At 41.8% G+C, this 26065-nt stretch overlaps 1 protein-coding gene across 8 annotated transcripts in view; it reads right to left on the reverse strand.

The window, feature by feature from the left end:
- RAD51B (RAD51 paralog B) overlaps positions 1-26065 on the reverse strand; it is a 776005-nt gene that overhangs the window by 135061 nt on the left and 614879 nt on the right. For 5 of the 8 annotated variants that reach the window (XM_023182488.1, XM_023182498.1, XM_023182515.1 and 2 more), the window contains one exon: positions 13429-13507. In XM_023182488.1, the coding sequence (XP_023038256.1) occupies positions 13429-13507 (79 nt within the window). Of the gene's footprint in view, positions 1-3420; positions 3865-9630; positions 11122-11486; positions 11491-13428; positions 13508-26065 lie in introns of those variants that run through there. The other 3 variants (XM_023182558.2, XM_023182531.1, XM_023182542.1) reach the window with 2 other exon arrangements.

Here is a 26065-nt window from a genome sequence, read left to right on the forward strand (position 1 = left end):
TTGTGGTGAAGGCCTGCAGGGCTTTGGGCAGGAGAGTACTGTATTGATTTGTCAAACACTGGATATAGGGCACTCTCTTAGTGTTTCTTGGGGTCAAAAAGGTAGTTTCAAGGAGGAGCCACTTAATTTTTGACATTTGGGATTAGGATATGTCTTCCTCTTGCTTTTTTTTTCAGACAGTTGTGAGTGATCCATTTTAATGTGTGAACAGTTTAGCTTTTTTTTTTTTCTTGGCAGACAATGGAAGTGAAGAGAGAACAAATTAGGAGTTGCAGAGAACAGACAGCATCTTGCTCAATGTAAGGGAGGAAAAGTAATATATTTTCCTCACCCATCTCAAGGCTCGTGGCTGAGAGCACTATAACAAAACATAGATTAACAAGAGAAAAACATACACATTTACTTTTTTCTTCTTTTAAACTGAAAGTACCTAAGTGACTCAACCAAAACCAAAGAGCCTTTTACGACTTCACCATGGATTAAGAAGGGGTTCTTAAAAGAGAGTGCAGCCCTCCCAAATCCAGAACCACCCCCAAAGAGAGTCAAAAGAAAGATACAAACAAACTCCCCGAGAGCTGGCAATAGTTGGCAGGATAGCTGGAAATAGGGTGCAACCCACATTTCTGTCCAGCCATATTCTTGAGTTCCCTCCCCTGAAGTTGGTTGGGGAACTCAAGACAGCTTGTATGCACCAACAGGGAGAAAATCAAACCAAGTTATCAGGACAGAAATTGAGACAAACAAGGAAAGAGACAGCAGTCCCTGGGAGGGAAAGGATCAATATCAAATGAGTATCTTAAAGGCAGATTTAGCCAGAGAGTCACAATATAGACATATTTTGTTTTGTTTTTTATCTCCTGCTAATCTGAATTTGGGAAGGAAGGGACAAGGAGAAATTTTTCTCTCTTGACCAAGCACTACAGACGGAGATCTGGGAGAGCTGAGTTTGATAAGAATTCTTACTTTTCCAGCTTTTTCTCAGTTGCCCCAGGATCTCATTTGCAAGATCCAGAATGAGTAGGGTATCTCAGTCACCCCATATTGGGCACCAGAAACTGCACAGGAGAAAAAGTAATATCTTTTCCTTACCCATTGCAAGGTTCATGGCCAAGGCCCCCATGACAAAAGATAGATTTACAAGAGAAGGCCGGGCTCACACTTGTAATCCCAGCACTTTGGGAGGCAAGCGGGCAGATCTCCTGAGGACAGGAGTTCGAGACCAGCCTGGCCAACATAGTGAAACTCCGTCTCTACTAAAAAAAGTACAAAAGTTAGCTGCGCATGGTGGCACATGCCTGTAATCCTGGCTACATGGGAGGCTGAGGCAGGAGAATTGCTTGAACCTCGGAGGCAGAGGTTACAGTAGGCCAAGATCACGCCACTGCACTCCAACCTGGGCGACAGAGCGAGACTCCATCTCAAACAACAACAACAACAACAACAAGATTTATAAGAGAAAAGCATAAAAATTTATTTAATGTAAGTTTTATGTGATATGAGAACCTTTAGAAATGAAGACCTGGCTGGGCATGGTGGCTCATGCCTGTAATCCCAGCACTTTGGGAGGCTGAGCTGGGAAGGTGGCTTGAGCCTGGAGGATCACTTAAGCCCAGGAGTTCAAGACCAGCCTGGGCAGCACAGTAGAGACCCTGTCTCTACAAAAAATAAAAAATTAGCCAGGTGTGGTGATGCCGCCCATCTGTGGTCCCAGCTACTTGGGAGGCTGAGGTTGGAGTATCGCTTGAGCCTGGGAGGTTGAGGCTGCAGTAAGCTGTGATCGCACCACTGTACTCCAGACTGGGAGACAGAGTGAGACTCTGGAAAACAAACAAACAAAAACAAAAAACAAAACAAAACAAAACAAAAAAACCCACCCCCAAACCAGGGAAATCTGTGTATTTTTATGCTTAAGTTTGATGAAGAGTAGATAGTCATGCAGAAGTATGACTGGAGGACTAAAGAGTATGATCTAATGGGAATAAACTGGGGGAAATTTAGCTAGGCCTGTTTGTTCAGATTATTCTTTGTCCCTGTGTCTTCAGAGATAAGGATATTCCTTTCCTCTGGGTAGAGAGTGAACACTTTAGGAGTGAACATTTTACAACCTGCTTCAGGAGAGGAAGGGCGAGGGGAAGGTGAAAATGGCCTTCTTGCTTCTGCTATTTTTTCAAGGCCAAGGTGCCGGATTTTGGAGTCGTGTATCCTGAACCCCACCTCCAACTTCTCAAATAATCCCTTGATGTTTGAAATTAACCAATTCATGTCATAAGAATCCATAGGAAATGTACGTTTCCTGATTAAATGCGAAAACTCACCTTGGTTTTCACCAACATTCTATTGAACATCCCAAGTTCTCAAAATGTACCTCACTCAGAGGGAGACACATGGTCACAGCCTGGGACATCTGCCTGTTCTGCCTCTTCCAGGTCTACCCAAATCCTTCTTGCCTTCCGATGCTCAGCACACCAATACCTTCCCTGATTAACTCCAGCTGAATAAGATGCTCTTCCTATTGCCCTTGCTGCCCGGGGCTTGGATGTGATTCTGCCTTATATTATAGTTAATAGTCTGTAAATCTTTTCCCATTCCTTGGAGTACATTTTTGGAGGGCAGGCACACATTGAGCTTTGTTTTCAAGCTTTACCTGAATACTTGGTATGTGCTCAACAAATCCTGAGTGCTTAAAGGACTCAGTCATTCTTCATCATTCTTCATCAATCTGTACCTACTTGGTGCACAGCAATCTGTTGGGCACTTATAGGAGACATGAAATAGGAGGAGACTTGATTCTAGCCCTGAATGCACTAAAAATCTCTGATGGAGGAGCAGGTACAACATGATTCTACAGAGGATAGCTTGAGGTCAATAACAACCTGGGTAAGCAAGGCCAAAGGCTGGAAAGATTTAATGCCTGGCTTTGAAGGGGCTAAAGACCCCAGACCTTGCCCTGAACCCAGCCTGATGCTTCAATCAGAGCCTCATGGCAGTAGGAACGTGTAGGCTGGGTGTTCTACTGGAAACGACTAAATTATCCTACGGGTCACCAATTGATTTATTTGCTAATTGACTGGCCCAGCTTTGGGCTTTAAATCTAAAGAAATCATTTCATCCTTTATTAAATACTGCATGAGTCTCACTCTTTGTTCTGCAGGGCTATACACAATATACCAATGAAACTTGAATTTACACTACAATAGTTATGCCACTAATGACCTTCAAATGCCACTAATACCATACATGCTCCACTTCTCGGCTGGATCTGAACCTGTCAGTGAATTCTGAGCCCATCGACCTCCCTCTGACACAGAGTCGACCCCCGTGCCCATGCCCGCCCCCAACCTCCCACATCATTCCATGATTTCATTTCTGAATTGGTTACTATTTGGAGACCCCAATTCCTTTACACCTACTCTTTTTATTTGGTAGACAATACTTTATTCGGAAATGTTCGCTCCTGTAATTACAAATCTTGTTAGTCATCCTCCTCCTCTCCCCAGGGGGATTGTGGGCTTTAATTAATTAATGTGGTTAAACCGCTTTGAGGTGCCTGGTTGAAAGGTGCTATATAAGTGCAAATTATTATTATGGCTGTTGACATCCCATGGCGGCAAAGCCCTCAGCCCTACACATCTAGAGACCTGAACAAAGGCTTCTTCATCTTCACCTTCCCTGCTAGGTCTGAAATCGCTAGCTCAATGGTTTAGGAGCAAATCTGTTACCATCTCAACAGCAATCAACTAATTAATCCCCATTATGTCAGCTTCCGTTTCCTTCTTCCAAGCAGTACGGTCCTGTTTTATTTCACAAATCACACCCCCATCAACTCTAGACAAAGGTCACAGTATCCCTATGGCCTCTGTTGGCCTAAAGGAAAAAAAAAAAAAAAAAAAAAAGAGAGAGAGAAAGTAAGTTTGAAAAAAAAAAAAAAGTTATGAAATGCACTAACTTCCCACCAGCAACCTGATTGGAACTTTCCTCCAACAGCGGTCCTCTTCCATACCTATTACCCACAGAGCCACTGGCCTCGCAAACCAGAGACCGAGAAACACAGCAGAAGTGTGGGTTAGGGTCCTGCAGTCCTGGCTTGACTAAGGATAGCTATAGACAAAAGGGGAGTGTCGCTGCGCTGGGCGGGAAGAGGTCATCCACAGAAGCAAGCACCCCTCTTCAGCTTTCTCTATGACCCCCAAGTTTCCCCTGAGAAAGCCAGCTGCCATCTGTAGCCAGGAAGCCCTCACAAAGGCAGGGGAGCATGATTTAGATGTTTTGTGCTACACCTAGCACACCACAGCCCTTAACAAATGCCCAATACTTCCACTATGATGGTAGCCATTGAAAGCAGCCCTGTAGGGGAGACTTGGCCTCGCATAGGGACGCTGCTGACCAAAACACTCCTTACAAGGTTGTGCCTCAGACCCTTTGTTCGAGTGGATGTGGGTAAGCCTCAGGGGGTCATGTCTTCATCTGCCTTCATTTATCCTCCCTATTGAAGGGCTCCTTCAGGACATTGGTCAGTCTCTGTGGGAAATGATTTGGAGAGCAACAAAAGAACTTGGGCTCTTTGGGGGGCCTTCAGAATTCAGTAAACATCTGGACATGGAAGGCCAGGTTCTCAAGCAGTCTAGCTGGGGAGATGTCAAAAGAGAGAAAGAGCTGTGTCTGCAATGCAAGCCCTTAGTTCTGTGGCGACATTTGTTGTAGAAAGACACAGACACCCCAGTAGGTAGATAGGAAGATTTTTCAAAAGCTCCTCTATTTGTCGGGTTTTGTGAGTTCAGTGCACTGTTTGTCAGTTCTCATGGCATGTGTGAGGAAACAGAAGTTTCGCATGGCTGGCGAGGGGCATGTGATGGGTGTTCTGACTCTGTGTGCACTATGAATAACCCAAGGTTGCATAAGCCTGTCCTGGTAGTCACTGTTAAGCTGTCTGTTATCCTTGAAGTTTCTGAAGCCCTCATGGGTCAAGATGACTTATTGGATTCTCACCCACGAGCACATTTTAATTGACAAAAAAATTAAGTACTAAGTGGCGAAGTGATTTACACTTCATCAGTGAAATTCAGGATCTGAACTCTTGACTCTCAACGTTCCCTTTATTGTTGAGTCAATCCATTTAGAACACATTAGTCAGCATGATTCAACATTCACCACTGATCAGCATTAGTGATGGAACTAATCAGCATTCCCCAGTGTCCCTGAATCTATCCTCAAATAGCAAAAGAAATTGGCTTCTGTCAAGAGACAATGGAATGTGGTTTTTGTCAGCATTCACAAGCTGAAGTCCAGTCCAAGTCCCACGTACTCTCAGGAACCTTCCTCAGTCATCCTAGTTGGAATGAGTCTACCTCCTTTATCCTTCTATATTCCACTGTTTGAATCTTGGTAATAGGTATCACAGTTTGCTTTTGATTAAACTTATTTAACTACATCTCTCCTAACTAGATTCTGGGCTACTAAAAGGAAGGGACCTTTTTTTTTTTTTTTCAGCCTTATATTCCTTGACCCCTGAGCACCATGCTTTGTGAACAATAGATGCTCAACAAATATTTGCTGAGCTGAACTCACTGAAATGCAGCTTAAATCATATTCCAGAAAGAACATGAAGTTCTTTGGAAGAGACTTTCAAAGAAAATCAACAACGTGAATTGATTTAACATATTTTGGTACTCTTACCTGGCCATTTTTGTAAATGCAAATTATTAACTCTGCAAAGATAGCCAAGTGGCTTCCAGGTTCTAAAAGAGGAATGTAAATCCAGTCTCACTATAGTCCAGGCCTTGGAATAAAGTTTTTCTCTATAATGTTATTCCAACTGACATTTTGTTTCATATTTTTTTAAAAAGTAGAGACAGGAAAAAACATTTTGGAAAAAAAAAGTGTTTGGTCTATGAGTTTGGATCCAAGTTCATGCCCTGCCTTGTGCTATAAGCAATAGTAGCTCTCACTGAAGTTTCTTTCTTGCATACTGCATAAAAGCAAAACACATACCAAAATTCCTTCCTGGAGGAGATTCTGTTTTGGGTGGGCAGAACAAGATTTTTGGGTGCTGACCCTTGGTGAAGTGATACCCTTTCTCTTCTACTTTAGAGTCTGGAACCAAAGCAGGTCCTGATGGCACTTTTTAATACATACAATATTTATGCTGCATTTTAAGAGTATAACTCTATTATGCAACAAGCCCAGCCCTTAAGTCTGTACTATTGCACCTAATCTCTGCAACTGGGCTCCTCAGAAAGGGCTGTGTCACCGAATATTCATTTTCTTTTCTCTTCTCATGATAACAGAACTCCCAAAATTTAGTTGGGTATATGGCCACCCAGATTAATGGCTACATTTTTAGCCTTTCTGATCATATATTTATAGACTGGCCAACATCATATAAACAGAAATAATGTGTATAACTTCTGGTTAATGTCCCAAGGGAAGGGGGATGCTTTCCCTCCCACCATCGTTCTCTATCTCATGCACATCCTGCTACTGGGATGGAGGGCATGATGCTGAACCATTCTGGACCATGGTAATGGCAACATCCTAGGTGTGACAGAGCAAAAAGCCAATGGTCTGGACTCTTGGATAGACATGTAGAGCTGAGCTGCCATGCCAGCTCTGGACTGCATTTCTCCTCAGCACGACATGAGGAAGTAGTACATCTCTATCATGTATACCACTGTTAGTTTAGGTTATAGTTACACCTGGCCAAACTTATAATTGAACTCACTCAGGGACTTTGTTGAAGGATTATTATATCAGTATGACCAATCCATTTTAGCTTAGAATTTCCAGATTCAAATTTCAAGACAGGCCTGAAAGTATCTCAACAGAGGCTCATGAAGCCTGAGAGGTAAGTTGCCACAGGGGCTGCCATGATGGAAGATGAGAGAGCCCAAACCCACTTCCAATTTTCTAAAATCTTAGGAGCCCAGGCTGAGGGCTTAGAAAGGGCTACAAACCCAATTTTGAGGCAGTGAACATTACTTTACCTTTCTGGAACTCAGTTCCCTCAAGTGAGAACCAGGGTGATGGATGAGATTAAAAGCTCGCTTTCTGGGAAGTATTCCATAGTTAACTTTGGGGAAATGAAGACTTTTTTTAAGAGAGAGAGATGGGGTTTTGCTCTGTCACTGAGGCTAGAGTGCAGCACATCCCTAAAGAAGGCATGAGAAGACTGCCTGTGGAAAGATGACAACAAACTTATGACTATACGAGGCTGCAGAGAAATTGGTCCACTATCTCCAGAACGAGTGTACGCTGGTAAAAGTCTTTGGAGAGCAATTTGGGAAATATAGTAAAAATATAGTAAATATAGAAAATATATAGCAAAATGAAATATAAATGAAATAAAAGTAAATATAGAAAAAATATAGTAAAAATGAAAACGTGCAGACACTCTGACCAGCCGTTCCGTTTTTTATATATACCTAGTGAAACCCTCATACCTAAATATCAAGAAACACGTAATAAAACTGTTAAGAATAATCAAAATTTCCATAAGTAGGGGAGTGGGTAACATGTGGTATATTCACACACTGAATAGATGTGGATATCTAAGGTGAAAGAGCAGGACCTGTGTATCACGTGGCCTGTGTATCATGTGACCTGTGTATCACATGGCTATATAACAAAAACAACGTTAAGCAACAAAAGCAAGTTGTGAAATCCTGTACAATAAACCGTTTATGCAAATTTCAGAATGCACTCAAAATCAATTGTTATACTATGTGTGGATTCACATATATGTAGAAACGTTTTTAAGAATGGAGAGGAAAGATGTAGACCAAACTCTGGAGAATTTTCACTTTTGTGGAGGAATGTGGGATAAGGAGGGAATGGACCAGGAATAAGTACAAAGGAGTCCTAAAGTTTGTCAAGTTTCATTCCTGTAATTAAAAAAAAAAAATCTGAATCAAATGAGACAAAATTTTAGTATTTATTTGGGGTGTTAGATTCACCTGTGTTCTTTTATGATTTTCTGTACTGTTCTGTATTTAAAATATTTTTTCATATATTATAAAATATTTCCAAATATTGTAAAATCTCTCTTCAAGGCTAACTGCCAGAAAAAACAAAAAGTAAATAAAGCAGACAGCCTGTATGAGAAGATGTCACGGAGGGAGGGGATGTAAAGTGAATGTGGACAAGGGAGAAGAGAAGTGAGCAGATAGGAGCCCTTCCTCTCCTTTCTCATCTCCCCGGGAGGTCCCACACTAAGAGGCAGGCAGAAGCAGCAAAGGTCAGCGCCTTGGCCTAGACAAACTTTCTGAGGCTGCAGTGGCACCTGGCAGACTGGGGACAATGTGACAGGTCTGCTCTGCCTTCTTCTCCATGACCTCTGGGAGAGGAGTTCACTCTCTTTGCTCCATTGAGTTCCAGGGCTCTTTGCCCAGGCTCCCACAAGAATGCCAGGCTGTGCCAGGTGCGGAGGTGGTATTTACCATGCAGACACCTCTGTACCTGGATGGAAATAAATTGAGAATCTTCTGGGTCACTTTGAGTCCAGCAGCATAAAACATTTTGATAGGTTACTGATTCAAACTGAAATCGGATGAACTCAGGTGCTGGTATTTGGGGGGAAATTTTTTTCAATAAATCATCCAGTTGGCTCAGTGACTGAAAAAACGGGGTGGGAAAACTTAACGCAAGTTTGTGACAAGGGAACAAACAGAAGAGATTAATGCCTTTCCTGATACGTTTCAAAAGGTGATCAAACCGTTCTTGATTGCAAAAGCAAACCAAGAAAGATGAGGCACATAGCTTTTCAGCTCTAAAAAGGATCACTGTTGCTTTGTTTTCTGTTTTCTTCTGCCACCCTATGCCAAGTGGTTGGAGATATGGGAAACTAATTTCATTTCCAGCACTTTCTCTGGACCTGTCTCACGGTGCCCTGGTCTCCCCAGCTCCCACTCCACAGTTTATGCTGCTCATTTAAACCTACACTGATAGACAACAGCGTCAGGATCCAAATTCAACCTGTCATACCTGACTTTGATTTTGCAAAAATGGTATAAAAAAACACGCTTCTGTCTTACTGGGCAACTAAGCCACTATCTTCTGTCCTGTTCCAAACAACCTGGCTTTTCTTTTACAAATCCTCCCCAGATCCCTGTGGAAAGGAGTAAAGGGGAGGCTGTGCTAGATCAACCCTTCATTCCCCTGGGCCTCCCCTTCCTTAGGTTCTGTTTCACCAAGTCTGCAGGTGTTTGTGCCTATGAGCCCCTGAAAACTAGGAGGGCTCCCAGAGAGCTGGGACCTGGGTTTTCCTCTAGGCCTCCTGCAGTGCCAGCGACACAGCCCAGCTGCTTTCAATGACAGAATCTTTATTCCTGGCCTTGAGTCCCAGCTGTGTTCTGGGTGGCACAACATTTGAGGCTTGCCAAGGGAACAAAGGACATGACCAGAGGAGATGTGTGTCAACCTGGAGTTCACTGTAAACTCCCTTTCCTTTCTGCTGCCAGGTGCTTCTGTGGGCACACACCATTAAAGCTGATTCCCAGAACCAACTCCTGCTCTTCCCTCTCCACTAGGCCCCAGCACACCTGAGCATCACTCTAAGAGGCTAGCCAAACCGCTAAGCTTTTTCACTTGGCAGACACTGAGACTTGCATGGTGAACTCTGGGGACCAAAGGAAAAATGGATTCATGAGATCCCCTCCTACCTCTGCCTTTCCCACTTCATTGCACAGAGAGGCTCAACTCTCTGCCTGGGATCTAGCCCCCTCTCGGAGTCCAAACCCTCAGGAAACTGGTGGCTGTGAGCTCCCTCTCCTTTGGGGCCTAAGTATTTCCAGCATCCAGGGCCCAGCATCCAGAGGCCAGGATCCCAGACAAACGCTGGACAAAGAAGATGCAAACAGGATGGTATTACCATGTTAATGGCCTGCGTTGAGGCCTCCTGAAGATGCTGGGAGGAGGGGGGTTCTTTCATTTACTTTTTCTTTCTTTCTTTTTCTTCTTCTTCTTTTTGCAAAAAGAGAATAGTTCCGCTTTCTATTTTATTACAACAATAGCATGGACCGGCTCCTTCAAGTGTTTCAAAAAGCAGCCTGAGAAATCTCTAACCAGCCCCTCAGTCTCTCCAGCCTGCCGCTTTATTGTCCTTCCCATCCCAGTGAACAAAGGGGAGGAAAGGGTAGAAGGCCCCCAGTTGCTGACTGTTCTCAGCATCCTAATCCTTGAGAACCGGTGAGGGAAATGGCCTGTGGAGCTGGTAAATCAAATTCTGCCCTCACCTTTTATTCCCTCCCGCTGCTTGAGCACTCAGGAGTTCTTCAGGTATTATAAAATCTCCTGGCTAGCAGGCCAGTAGGCATCTTGGGGCTCGCTAAGGGATAAAAGGCACCGAGGGATCATTCCCTACCCCCACAGGTAGCTGGTGTGGTGGGCTTGTTTCCACCATCCAGGCGGCTCTACTGAAGACTGAATGTCAGCCACAGTGGCTGGTGGTCTCCCTTCTAGTTGGCAGCACAGGAGTTGCCCTGTCTGTCTCTAAGTCCCTAGACATAGGCTGCATATCCCACCCACAGCTCCAGGTGCCAACCTCCACACCAACTCGGGGTTCACCTGCCGGTGCAACTCCTCATGGAAGGAAAGCTACTTGGCCTTAACGGATGCTAACTTTCCAAGTTTTCCACCCAGGGACCAAGGGTTTCTTTGCTTTAAACCTGGGGAATCGTGCAGGTGTCTTTTAGTTCAGTCATCTGGTAAGAAGGGGGAAAAATTAGCTTTGATGATGCAGTATGTGGAGATCTCAAGGGTACAACTGGGCTGAGCTAAGGGAATGATGAGTACATCCTCGCCTAGGAGGATCGGACAAAGCTGATATGACAAGGCTGTTGGAGATGCTGCAGGCTGGTTACAACAATCCATGTAAGAAAAACGTTTTATGCTGCGGCCCCCACAGAAACCCATAGTGTGCGCACATTCACAAACACACACTCACACAAGAAATATTTTATGAAATGATAAAATATGTGTGATATAATCTGGTATTTTTTCTTCTCTCTTTCTTCTGTCTTCTCTATCGGTTTTCGAATGCCAGTTGTGATTCATCAGTTTCACTTCATGACCCACCAATGGGTTGCGACAGTTTTCAAAGCCTTGAATCAAGGTTAATGTTTTCATTTTCTGACAAAATCAAGGCCCAGATATCTTCTCAAGATCATAACAAAGCTGAATGCAAAATCCAAAGGTTCTTTGTAATAAAGGAGGGACCTGCATTTTTTGTTTTCCCGAAGTCTTTGGGAGCACACAGCAAGAAGGCGGGGCGTGTCAAGAGGTTTGTTTTCAGGGGCATTGCTGGTAAAAGCAGAGGTGTTCCACTGCTCCTGGGAAACCTCAGAGAGGGATGTGTAGCTTGGAGGAGTGGGATAGAGAAAACAACTTAGAAAGCAACCAGGTGAGGTTCTAAGGTTTCCCAACCAAGCATTTTACTTATTGGTTGTTGTTCTTGAATCATAAGACATTTTCCTGAATTTTTATCTTTCCTAGACACAGCTCCAGGTCAGCCTCCTTTAGTGATCCACTTTCTCCCCTGTTTTCCAACTTTTTCGAAAAGTCATTCCTTGCAGTTTTTTTTTTAACCTCTACCAATTCATTGTATTTCCAGGCTCTACTTTCTCTAAATAACTTTCTCTTCCCTCTTAAAATCATGATCTTAGCAATGAGCATTAGAGAGGCAACTCAGTGACTCTTGTTCTCACAAATATTGTCCCAAAAGTTATCCAAATTTGACCAGGCTTAGAAATGCTATTTAACAAAATGCCTAGTGATCAGGGTGCATGTATCACATCAAGGCTCTTCATACAGGTCATCTGAGCAGAACAAACTCTTTTCCTCCTGAAATTATCTGAAATTATCCTCAGATAATTCCATAGAATTTCTTGAAATCTTCATCTAAGTGTTCCATAGAATTTCTTGAAATCTTCATCTAAATTTGCTACTTACTATACTTCTAATCTTTTAAGAAAGCCTCTAAAAATGAAGAGCTGAATGCCACCCTGTGTACTGGGTAAATAAAAGTCCAGCTTTCTGATTGCTTATTAGTTATACACCCTTAGAGAGTATGTAACAAAGAGGCCTGCTGTTTGCTTTGCTTAATCTGGTCTTAAAATCTCTGCTCTTTTGTCAGAAAACACTATTTGCAATTGTAAAAAAAAATATTTACCAAGGAACTTGGATAGCATAAGTCAAAGGCTAAGAGCCAAAGGTTGTAGTTCTCACCCCAAATTTCGTGGACCTGAGAGTCCCCGCTGTGGAGCTCAGCTGCACCAAACAAACATGCTGCTTTGTGAGTCCATTAAGAAGCAGACATTTTAGAAGGGGAAGGAAAGGGAAGGCTGCAGCCTGTTCCTTAGTTAGAAGCATGAACTCCCCAGCCTGCCCCACATAATCCTCGCTAGGTCTTTGCAATGCATTGTGTCTCCATGGGGAAATTACAGGGACTGCCCTGTTTCACAAACCTGGGAAAAATACTTAACTTATAAATCCTTCAGGGCAGGCCTTCTCCCACGGACAGCAGTGACAATATGCTCCGCTAGGGTGAGGCCAGATATTCACCTAAGCATCTCTGTGGGTGGGGTCTCCTGCCCGACAGCGGGGGACAGATGTGTATCCTGAGCACTTCTGTGTGGATCCTTCCTCATCCACAAAGCAGTTTTGGACATCTGATCTTGTGGGCTGACTTTTCTAACAGTGCTTGAATTTACCCCTTTATGTTAATTATTTTCTGGAAAGACCTGCAATCCGGTGCCTTTCCTAACCACTGGCGTATCTAGCATCTAGAAATGAACCGCCATTGTAGATCAGTGAGTTCCAGGACATGGCCTCAGGGTGCTCTACCCTAAGCAAGAACTTAGCTCCTTCTAAGTCCTGGGCTCATGTCACAAGGTACAGGTCCTAAAGGTCTGGTCCCCAGCGGGAAGACCATGTCAGGACAGGACAGGAAAAGGAAACAGGATAACCAGAAAGAGTCAGGGAAGTAGGGCTCATGGAGTCATGCCATTGTGCCCCAGAGGCTGCCAACCCAGACGGTTCTTCAGCTTGTTAAGCAAGAGGGCTCTGGGGCAGCACTGGCTCCTCACCTCCCCACTGGTATCAGAATAATTGCCCACATCATGCCATAGGATCTGCAAAGAGGAATGGGGTGGTAGCAATTCCAAGCTTTCTTGGTTTGATCCTCATGTTTTGATTATCTCACTTTGTTAGGAAATTCTGTAGGTCTCCTTCAGCCCTACCTCAATCTTCTTTGTCAAATTCTTGCCACAACTGCCGATCTCTTGCTCTCATTAGGGTAAATATCACTGGCCAATGCATCTTGGCTTTTGATTCTGTCTGGAGCTAGCTTCTATCAGAACCATAGCAGCAATTACCACTAGCAATGGGCAGCACTGAGCATAATCAGCTGAAAGAAATGGCTTAATCCAAGGATCTTACCTTGAAGAACCAGGCCTTCCTCCTTGATGGTATAGACAAATGAGGTGAAGGGAGCCAGAGGGGACTTGGCAATAAGAATCTGCACATAAAGCACATTTTTCTAGGATTAGTCAAAGGATCAGGGATGGGCCTCTATTCACTCCCCTTCCCACTTTGAGACAAAGTGGTAACATAGGACTATAAGTCACAAGGCTTATTTTTTTAAAAAACCTTTTTATAACCCAATGTTTAAATGAGTGCTACCCTTTCAAAGTGGTCACCTTAAAAGGCTATACACTTATCCCAACTATTCTACCATCAAATGCCATATTCCTGAATCAATTCTTCTGGAAATAAGTCTCATTATTTTATAACATCCCCTTCCCACTTTGAGACAAAGTGGTAACATAGGATTATAAGTAACAAGCCTTATTAAAAAAAAAAATTTTATAACCCAATATTTAAATGAGTGTTATCCTTTCAAAGTGGTCACCTTAAAAGGCTGTATATTTATTCCAACTATTCTGCCATCAAATGCCATATTCTTGAATCAATTCTTTTAGAAATAAGCCTCATTACTTTATAACACATGCTTAAATAGCTACCTTTCTGCCTAAAAATAAACCTAGCTTGATTCTCTAATTTTATTTATAAACTTAGCCATTTTACTAAAAAAAATTCAAAGGTACCTTTAAAAGATTTACTATCACTGCAAATATTCAGAATAACTTGTGAAAGGCTAAGCAATTGAAGGTTTCTTTGTTGGCTCTGGTCCTTCACCAAATCCTTTACTACGTGACTACATTTTCTCTTACTTAAGGTGTACGGCATTTCCCATGGCCCTTGATTGTGGGTTTGGGCATATGACTTGCCAGGTGGCATGACACAGGTTGTGCCAGTTCCCAGCCGAGGCCTCAAAAAGCCTCAAGTATTTCTAGCTGTTCTCTTAACATTTGTGCCATCGTCAAAGAAAAGTATGTCCATGCTAGTCTGCTATCTCAGAAGGAGGGCAATAGATACCTGAAACAGAGCTGGCCAGGAAGACTCAGGCTAAAGAGTTGACCCCCAGGAGACCTACAGATACACAAATTAAATATCGCTGCATGCCTCTGAGATTTTGGTGGTGGAGTCATGAAGCATTAGTACAGCAAGAGTTAACTGATATACCAGCCAAAATATCAAAAAATGTTTTCAGCAATGGCATTTTCCTAAGACAACACTTATTTTAAAGGAGATGGTTATCTGGTCATCTAAAAGATCAGTATTGTTAAGCCATTATCACATCTCATACGGTTTTACAGAACCTCTAATAATTGGAGGATTATTTTATTACAGTATTTCTACTGAAGAAAGATTAACATCAGTTTCCTGTTTTACAAATTAAAAAAACATTATCAGAAACAGGGACAGTTTGAACCCCTGAACTGTGTAGGTAATCAGGGAGGCAAGAGAGAAAGAAGAAACTATTTCAAATAATCAAAAGGCTTATATATAATACCTTGGCCTATCTCAATTCAACAAATATTTGCTGTCAAGTATGAGAAGTGGTGGAAAAATGTGATGGAAAGATTACAGGTTTTAGTCATGGGCTTGGAATCTAGCTCTTCCACTCATCGGCTAGGAGCTTATGGCAGAGCCTACAATTTTCCTCTAGCAGCCATTCCCCCTCTTCCCTTTACTAAATAACTCCCCAAGTTTCCACATTTCTCTGCTTCCTTTGCAAGTAGGTGTGGCTATGTGGCCAAGCCTTTACTAGCAGAATGTGAGTACAAATGACAGGTAGAACTTCTGGATTATGTTTTCATAAGAAAACTGTGTGCTCTTCACTTTCCCTTTCACCTTCCTAAGGCAGGAACCAGATCCAAGCAAATGGGTGTGGACAACACTGTGCGGATGACAAGGCAGGATGAGAGAGGGAAGCTGGGTGGCTTCAGAGAGCATCAGTGTCTCCCACTCGGGGTCACCAGTCCTCTCAGGGCAGAGCAACTTGTCTCAACCACTGTATTTTTATCTTTGTTACTATAGTGCAGCCTGAACTCTAACCAAAACTGTGACTCTGGACAATCTAAACTTGTTAAGTCTCAGTTTCCTCGCATGTAAGATGTTGGTAAAAACACCTTCCCAAGTGGGATTATTATGAGGATTACATTAAGTATGCAAAATACCTGTCACTGTGTCAAACACAAAATAAATTCATAATAAATAATAGGAACATTTCCAACTAACCCATCACAAATGGTTCCCTTAACCCTCACTCACCAAACAACAATATATCAGTTGACTTTTACCAGAAGAAAGTCTCCAGTTGAATTGCAGTAATTTTTACAAATGTTCTAAAGTTATCTAGATAAACAAGTTAATCATTCTCAGAACCAATGAGAAGAAAGTAAAGGTGGGCATTTACACTTTCATGTCAAAAATATCTCATTTGAAGATTACGGTGGATCCCTTTCTGCCTGAGACAGTTTGGAGATGGTTCAATGTGAATTTTTATTTTTTATTGTTTATTTTTTTGAGACGGAGTCTAGCTCTGTTGCCTATGCTGGAGTGCAGTGGCACAATCTCGGCTCACTGCAAGCTCTGCCTCCCGGGTTTATACCATTCTCCTGCCTCAGCCTCCCGAGTAGTTGGGACTACAGGCGCCCACCACCACACCCAGCTGATTTTTTGTGTTTTTAGTGGAGACGGGGTTTCACCGTGTTAGCCAGGATGGTCTCGATCTCCTGACCTCGTGATCCACCTGCCTCGGCCTCCCAAAGTGCTGGGATTACAGGTGTGAGCCATTGCGCCCGGCCCAGTTCAATGTGAATTTTAAGGATACCCCTTAGAAGGGGAATGGCATGGTAGAAGAAAAGACAGTGGTTCTCGATTTTAATGTGGGTTTGCATCACCTGTGGGTCCTGCTAACCTATACATTCTGATTCTGTACGTTTTGAGTGGAGCCTGAAAGAGTCTACATTTCTAACAGGCTCCCAAGAGATGCTGATGCTGTGGTTCACAGACCACATTTTGAGTAGCCAGGTTCTAGGCAATTAGCCTGATTGAAAAGTCTAAGATGGAGAAGCAAGAGATGGGAGATGTGAGGCCAGTTAGGAGGCGACGCCAATAATTCACTGATGAGATGATAAGGGCCTAAACTATAGCTGTGTCAGAAAGAGTGGTAAAAAAGGAAATGGATAAGATAAATGTAAATCCTTTAGATCCAAACAGCAGTAAAAATAAACTAAACACATAAAAATTCTCAGATCTTTGTTGTCTGTATGTAGCAACTAGACATGAAACCAAAAGGGTGTAAATAGCAATAAATAATAACTCATGCTATATTTTAAAAAATAATACCATTTTTATATTATGCACTGCAGAAGCTGAGACCCACAAAAAAAGAATGTAATATTCCAATGCGACACAACAATGGCATCTAAGCCGAAGCCTTCCAACTCTGTGGTGCTAACTCCACCTTCTAATAGCCAGTCTACGAACAAGCCCTGAACCCCAGCCAAAAGGATCTCACGCCTGGAGGGACCTCCCTGCCGGAAATCAAAGAGTTTGGACAGGTCACTGATTAATACACTGTTCCTTCTGGAACAGGATTTAAAATGAGTCATCAAAAGGATGATCTGTGTGCAGTTAGAAAAAGGAAGTGATAAGTTATGTCAGATGAATTCCATTTCCTTTCTTTGGAAAAGAACTTCCAGATTGATAGATCAGAGGGCTACCACCAACACAAAATATCTGATTTCAGCAAAAAATGTGACAAACTTTCTTGATAGCCTTCTGGATAAAGTGAAGATAAGTTGAGCTGGGTGCTAATACCATTAAGTGGACTTAATGAGTGACCAAAATGTCAGTTGTAACCTGGTGAGGGGCAGCAACCTCTAGTAGATTGTACTGAATTCTAGCTTGGTCTTACTGAGTTGAATGATATTGCTGATGTATTCAAATACACCCATATAACAAATATGAAATCCAGCAGGGAATAGAACTTATAAAAACTGCTCCTCTAATGGAGCTTACATTCTAAAGAAATATAAGAAGTACAAAACAAATAAATAAAAATGTTATGTTCGATGAGTATCCATGCAATGGATGAAAAGAGCAGATAAAGAATATACGAAGTATATTGGATTGGAGGTGGGGGCATCAATTTTGGATAGAGTATCATGAGATCTCACTGAAGAGGTGACATTTGGACTTGTGAATCATGTAACTAAACCCACTGATGAGATGCTGAACTGATGGGAAGGTAACAGAAGATTTAGAGAAATATTAAGAGAAAGAGTTCATATATTAGATTAGATAATCATGACATCAAAACAAATCTCAATTTGGTTAGAATGTTGGAACAAATCCTACACATTGATTGGAATGCAATTTTATTGAACTAAATGAAAGGCCTTGTCCTTGAGAACAGAGCACCAATGATTCATTATGGAACAGGCAAAATGAAATTCAGCATTCAGAAAATGGAATGTTGGTTAACTATAGTTCAATATTAGTCAGCTGTGAGATGTAATTCTCAAAAATCTAGCATGTTCTCAGGTTACATCAATGGAGATATAGTATGTGGAACAAGCGAGGTGATAGTCCTGCTCTCCTCCTCACCCAGCAAACCATGCCTGATGCAATGTGTTTGGATTGGGGCCCAAATTCCAAAAGAAAAAATGACAAACAAGAAGGTGGTTGGAGGTCCAAAGCAATCCATGACCACAAACACTTCAATGCAAACATCATGGTAAGAGGACTGGAGTGAAGACGCATATTGCTTTTACTATGAGTTTTCTAACCTGAAGATTCTGTAATATTATATGCTATTATTATATACTAGTATAGACTATGAGATGCATATTGCTTTTGAGTTTTCTAACCTGAAGATTCTGTTGTATTATATACTAGTGAGGGGAAGTGTAAATTAGCTTTCTAGCCCAATATATTTCAGGAAAAAAAGTGATGCTTGCCATGTATCTTTGTGGATACATACAGATTCCTCCCTATTTTTGATCCAAATTAATGCCCCATGACCCTTCTGCCATTCAAACTATAAACTATCCTCTTCTAAAGCAGACAACCCCCAGCAGATAATTTAGGTTGTGCTGGTTCAGATGTTCAGCCATTCTATAAATCTGGGGAGTTCTAATCATTGTCTGACTTAGGCAGTTTTCAAGTATCATTCTATCTTCTTCAATACATGATACCCCGCAGGGAGGCCTAGCTACTTAGTAAAACAACAGGGCCCTACTGAAAAATTCTGTGGCTCAGAAAGCCTGGGGCTCCATGTGGTAGGTATGTGGTATGTGGGCGGTTAATCCCATCTCCCACAAATAGCCAAATTGTTTCTTCTTGAATATTTCCTTCATATCAGACCAGCTCAGCTTTAACTGCACTGGAACAAATACACTTTCTCCTCTCTTTACCTATCCTTGCAAGGTAAGTGATCCCCATATTTTAAAATTCTCTAGAGGGGTCGGGCCTATAATCTCAGCACTTTGGGAGGTTGAGGCAGGAGGACTGCTTGAGGTCAGGAGTTTGAGACCAGCCTGGGCAACATAGTGAGACTCTGTTTCGATTAATTGATCCCACTATCCACCAAGTCTTTGGAGGAACATTTAAGGTATATCAAATATGTACTAGGTGCTGGATCCCCAATCCCACTACCATCTGGAAACAATTTTGGGTATGTGTACCATCCACCCACCCATCCATGTACTTTTTCAATCCACAAATATTTACTGGGCTCTTTTCTTTGTGCTCGGCACTGTTCTAGGTGCAGGGGATAGAGCAGGGAACAAGACAGAGAGGTCCCTGATCTTATGGAGCTGGCATTCTGGTGGCAGAAGACAGACAATACAGGGAAGCCTTTGGGCTTTTTCCACTGTGACATTCTACTATGTGCTCCTCACTCTAGGGCATTCAATCCATCCAGCAACAAACATTTATTGAGTACCACACTCTGGGCCAGGCAGATTCAATTTACACTCTGCAAATCTGCACTTATTAAAATACTGCTACCTGTTTCTCCCTCAGTTTATTTTTCAGAGGCAAGCTCTGAATTCTCAGTGGAACTCAGCAGATCTGGGCATGTTCTGTAATTTCACTCTGTTCCCTTCTCCAGAGCCCAATATGGTGCTTTTCAGCTGAGGGCTCCGAGAATGATGGGCAGGCATCTTTCTCACTGTTCTTCACTTCATCCCTATGCTGGTGTGTGGAGGTTTCAATCCAATGACAAGTGGAAACTCAGAGGCCTTTGTACTCTAAATAAAGCGTGGAAGGAAAATTGGCCACTGGGGCCCATGGGCTTCTCCCCGAAAACTCTCTCCTCTTTTATGTCCCTCCCCACAGGTTTCTATTTTGCCCTCAGTAACTAAGCTGTCAGCTAATTATCTCTACCCCTAAAGTGAGGGCTGGTAAACCTTCCTGCATTAGCCTTCTTAGGTGTGTCTGCATTGTAATATAAGACTCTCAAAAAGGAGAAACAGTCTGTAATGATAGAAAGTGCAATAGGACTGGAGTGGGTAGGGGAGGCTTCCAGGGTTCCTACAGTAATAATGCTGATAAGAACAACAACAACCAACAGACATTAATCTTCACAATAATCCTCGAAGGTAGGTAGCTTGTAAGTGCTGAAGCTGGGTTCCAACCCAGGCTACCTGGTTCTGTACTACCTGGTCTGTACTTTTGACTACCACAATGGCAGCTCCCAATCTGCTACATACAACTCAATCCACTTTTCTGGGATAATACATCAAATGAGGCAGGATACATAACAGCAAATAAGGGCTTTTTTTTTTCCTGCATGGATATTGCATGATTCAAGACAAAGAAGGGGGCTGGACAGGGTATCCGTGCGGGCTGCTTCAGCTGTTCGCAAGCTTCCACACTGGCAATCTTCCTTCTGCCCTTCATCCCTGAAAGTCCAAATACAAATGTCACCTCTTCCAGAAGCTTCAGCTGATTTCTCTAGCCTAAAGTCTTCTCTCTCTCATCCCTTCACACTTTATCTGTACTCTTTAATTATTAGTTTTCTTTACTGTTTTATGGTGAATGTTACCTCAATTTAACATAATCTATTAGACCATTCTCGTTGTTGCTGCTGCTTCTGGTCCCACAAACCTCTAGTGTGGTGCTATACATGTAAAAGAAGCTTCATTATGAAATACAAGACTGAATGAGTGAATAAATGCACAAACTGATGACCCACAGAAGTTCAACTGATTCATACCCATTTTTAGGACTTATCTGGTTCCCTCTTACCAAAGTTAGGGGACTCAGAAAATGCCATAGAAAACAGCAAGCTTCCCAGTCAATCACTGCCAAGATTCTCGGCTTGGCCAGACCCAAAGTCAAGTCTTTGGTTTCAGCTTGCTATAGCATCACATGTTTTTCCTGGCCTGATCCCACTTCCAAGAGGCTCAGAAAGTGGAAAAGGAGCCACAGAACAGAAAGTGCTGGGCATAGTAACCCCAGGCCTTCTCCAGGATGGCGACACCTTCTAGGGATAGTGTCTGGGTCCCGCTTTTTAAAGTATAGGTGTGGCCCTCATCTGAGACAGCCCAGTCCAGTCCTTCTCCATGGGTGGCTAAGAAGGCCATTGTGGAGCAGGCAGCAGAGAGACATCAGGAACCTTGGGCACAGGCTGTCCTGGAGGCTGCTTTATTTTTTCATTTTTTGAGATGGAGTCTTGCTCTTGTTGCCCAGGTCGGAGTGTAGTGGCACGATCTTGGCTCACTGCAACCTCCGCTCCCAGGTTCAGGTGATTCTCCTGCCTCAGCCTCCTGAGTAGTTGGGATTACAGGCGCCTGCCACCACACCCAGCTAATTTTCTGTATTTTTAGTTGAGACCGAATTTCACCATGTTGGCCAGGCTCCTGACCTAAGGTGATCCGCCCACTTCAGCCTCCCAAAATGCTGGGATTACAGGCGTGAGCCACCGCGCCTGGCCTGGAGGCTGCTTTTATAGAGTTCTGGTCCTGGCAGTTTACATGAGTTCCTGTAATACAGCCCCAACCTTAGGAAAAAGTGAGTTTTGCCTTTGTGGCCCAGGAAAGCAGACGTGAATAGGCAGCCATGAGGCTGAGGGTAAGCTGGCACTGATTCTTCTACTTTCTCTTCTCTAATTCCTGTGCCAGGAAGGCTTCCTGTATACCAGTCATGAATTCTTCCTCTTTTCTATTTCCTTCCCTTTCCCATCCCAACCCCAAATCTCACATTAGTTGGGGGGTGAAAGGAAGAGTGGAATGAGCTGGCAGAGGAAAAGTATAAGCAGAAGAGTTTCTTCCTGTAAGGGCAGGTGGTAGGACTGGCTTTCTTTCTATCCCTACTATCTGCTAGAAGATGTGGGGCCCAGAGACTGTAATACGTTCAGCAAAGAGAAGTACAGCAAGAAGCAATTAAAGTAGATAGCTCCCAAATATGACTTTGTATCCATCCACAATTTCCTGTCCTGCTAGTTATTTAATCCTGTCTCAGTCTCCCTCATGATCAGCAAGATTATGTGGTCGTTGATAAATTCAGTGGGGATTTCCTTGTTGAATGTGTCTGATGCTTTCATCTTTATGCAAGGGTCCTGTCGAGAAATTAGGGAAGAAGTCCACTGACTGAAATGTCCTTCTACAGGGACCCTATTATCTCACTTCAACTGGAGTCCTAGGCTAATAAAACCCATTGGTAAGTTAAACAAACCTTTCCTCTAGCTATGCCAAGTGTCTGCGACAGAAATCCTTCATGCCAGGGTTTTCCTCCTTGTCCAAGACTTAGAAAAAAGTTGTTTTCTCAGCTGCTTTGAAGCTCAGGAAGAAAGCCAGGGAGGCAAACAAACCCGTTAGTCTTGCATCAGATAATTCAACAGGCTTTTGATAACCCCAAAGTCTTCTGTCCCTTCCCAGGTTGAGATGAACTCTCCAAGCCAAAGGACAGAAGGGCCGGAAATGCTCCAGACAGGAAGATCTGTGGCTGGAATGAGGCCATAGGATCAGGGGAGCTTGAAGTGTACCCAGTGATCCTCACAGGAATTCCCCATTGTGTTGCGAGAGCTGGAGGGAAAGGTGGCAGAGGTCCAACTCCCAGTCTGTATTTGGATCTTAGACTGATTAGAATCTGCTTCATCACTTGGAAAATCACTCTGCATGGGACACTGAAGCCTCAACACCAGCAGCTTTGCAGGATTATGCAGGGAGAGCAGAGAATGAGTTTAACGGCATCTAAACTGCCTTCTCAAAATAGAAGAGCAAGATCTGTAGAAGTAATATAGTGCTGAAAAATGGCAGGATGGAAAAATGAACTGTATTTGAGCAGGCATGAATTTATTAATTTGTCTACATGTGGCCTACTTCCCAACTTTTTCTACAGAAATTAGGGGACATAAAGTAAGCTGATCTGAATCCCCAAAAAATATAATATAAATAATAACATACAATACAATAATATAATCTATAAATAATATAATTCTAGACTCTGGGAAGAGTCTCTTAGGAAGCTTGACCCTGAGGTTATAAGATCCTATTTCCTCATAGAATATCATTATGCTCTTGTATAACACCTCTCTGGTGATCGTTTTCAAAATGTTTACCAATAATATAACACATCAGGTTCCCAAAGTATAAGAAAGTATTGCCTAGAAAACAGCTAGGGCTCCTTAAAGAAAACATTAATTTTTTGTGATCAGTAGGATATTAACTTAGTAAATTATGGAATAGTAAATAGTTCAGGGTCAGAATGACATTTTGAATTTACTGTTTTTTCCCCAACATTTTATTATGAAACTTTTCAAACATACAACAAAAGTGAAAGAATTTTATAATGAATACCCATAAACATATCAACTGGTTCTACCATTAACATTTTATTACTTGAACCCAGGAATTTGAGGTTGTAATGAGCTATGATTAGCTCTCAAGCCTGGGTTATAGACCAAGGCCCTGTCTCAAAAAACAGAAACAAAAACCAAAATAATTTTATTACACTTGTTTTTTATCACATATCTATTTATCTGTCAACCCATCTTATTTTTTGTTCTGGTTGTTATTACATTTCAAACTAAATTGCAAACATCAGTATACTTTTCTCTAACTGCTTTAGCATGCATATAATTAACTATAAGCTTAATATTTATTAATACAATTTAAAAACTATGTTGGTTTTTTTTTCAGTGAACTTTACATTGGTTTGAAAGTGTTAGTAATTCTTCTTGAATTATACCACAATCAGAAAAAAATTATCGACTACAAATATATGGTAGTATGCAAATTTATACAGTCAAAAATATGGGCCACCAATTCTTTCTACATTAATATCAGCTTTATTTAGGTATAATATACATGTAATAAAATTATTTTTTAACATAAACATTTAAACTGTATATTTCCCTATAACCACTGCTTTATACCACATAAGCTTTGATATGTTGCATTTTTGTTTTCATTTTCATTCATTTCTAATTTCCCTTGTTATTTATTCTTTGACCTATTGCTTATTTAGGGGTGTGTCTGTGTGTTTTTAAATTCACACACAATTGAGAATTTCCAGATTTTCTTTCTGTTACTGATTATTGATTTCACCCCAGGGCTGGGCGTGTTGGCTGGCACCTATAATCCCAGCACTTTGGGAGGCCGAGGTGGGCAGATCACTTGAGGGTAGGAGTTCAAGACCAGCCTGGCCAACATGGCAAAACCCTGTCTCTACTAAACATACAAAAATTAGTTGGGTGTGGTGGTGCATGCTTGTAATCCCAGCTACTCAGGTGGCTGAAGCACAAGAATCGCTTGAATCTGGAAGGCAGAGGTTGCAGTGAACCAAGATCGTGCTATTGCACTCCAGTCTAGGTGACAGAGTGAGACTCTGTCTCAAAGAAAAAAAAAAAAAATTCATTCCATTGTGACTGAAGAAGTTTGTATGACTTCAATCTTCTGAATTTTTTAAATTTACTTATCTTTTAAATTTTTAAATTCAATCTTTTAAATTTACTGAGGCTCAATTTGTAGTCTACTTTATACTTGAGAGGAACATATATCTGCTGTTGTTTAGAGTGTTCTATAGACGCCTTTGAGGTCTAGTTGGCATAGAGTGTTGAGTCTTCTATTTCTTTGTTGAACTTCTGTCTAGTTGTTCTATCCATTATTGAAAGTGGGGTATTGAAGCCTCCAGCTATTATCATTGAATTTCTATTTCTCCCTTCAATTCTATTAGTTTTTGCTTCATGCATTTTGGGGCTCAGGTGTTAGGTACACATACATTTATAGTTATGTCTTCCTGATGGAGCAATCCTTTTATAATTATAAAATCTCTCTTTTTTTGTTTCCAGTAATGATTTTTGTCTTACAGTCTATTCTGTCTGATAGTAGCATAGCCATTTCAGCTTTCTTTACTGTTTGCATGACATATATTTTTCCATCTTTTTACTTTCAACCTATTTGTGTCTGACTCAAAGTGTGTCTCCTGTAGACAGCATATACTTGATATACTTGGATCATTTTTAAAAAATTTATTCTGCCAATCTCTGCCTTTTGGTTGGAGTATTTAATCAACTCACATGTAATGTAATTATTGATAAAGTAGGATATATGCCTGTCATTTCACTATTTGTTTTCTGTGCGTATCTTCTTTTTGTTCCTCTGTTTTGCCATTACTGTCTTCTGCCATTACTGCATTCTTTGTGTTAGGTATTTTTCTAGTATACAATTTTAACTCTCTTGTTGTTTCTTCCATTATGCATTTTTGAGTTATTTTCTTAGAGGCTGCCTTGAGGATTGTCATTAATATTTTAACTTAAAACTAGTTCAGATGAATACCACCTTAATTTCAATTGTTTGCAAAAAATGTGCATCAATATAGTTCTATTCTCTTCCCCTCCCTTGTACTATTGTCATACAAATTACATCTTTATACATTATAAGCCCATCTACACGGCTTTACAATTCTTGCTTTTTGCAGTTATCTTTCAAATCAGATGGCAGAGGAAAAGAATTACAAACAAAAATACATTCTATTGTCTTTCACATTTACCTATATATTTATCTTTACCAACACACTTTCTCTCTCTCTCTCTCTCTCTCTCTCTTTCATTTCTTGACACAGAGTTTCACTCTGTCATCCAGGCTGGAGTGCAGTGGCGTGATCATGGCTCACTGCAACCTCTGCCTCCAAGGTTCATGCCATTCTCCTGCCTCAGTCTACCGAGTAGCTGGGACTACAGGCGTCTGCCACCATGTCCAGCTAATTCTTTTTTTTTTTTTTTTTGTATTTCTAGTAGAGACAGGGTTTCATCATGTTAGCCAGGATGGTCTCAATCTCCTGACCTCATGATCCACCCATCTTGGCCTCCCAAAGTGCTGGGATTACAGGCGTGAGCCACCACGCCTGGCCACACACTTTATTTTTTCATATGGATTAGAGTTAATCTCTAGTGTCCTTTCATTTCAGCCTGACGAATTCTTTTTATATTTTCTGTATGGCAGGTGTTTCTCTTAGATTTTGTTTTTTCTGGGAATGTCTTAATTTCTCCTTCATTTTTGAAGGATAGTATTGCTGGACATAGAATTCTGGATTGACAATCTTTTTCTTTCAACAGTTTGAATGTTATTCAATTACCTTCTGGCTTCTGTGGTTTCTGATGAGAAGTCAGTCAGTTAATTTTATTGAAGGTCCCTTATATATGAAACCACTTAGT

Source organism: Piliocolobus tephrosceles, chromosome 6 (assembly GCF_002776525.5).
Source record: "Piliocolobus tephrosceles isolate RC106 chromosome 6, ASM277652v3, whole genome shotgun sequence".
Lineage (NCBI taxonomy): Eukaryota > Metazoa > Chordata > Mammalia > Primates > Cercopithecidae > Piliocolobus > Piliocolobus tephrosceles.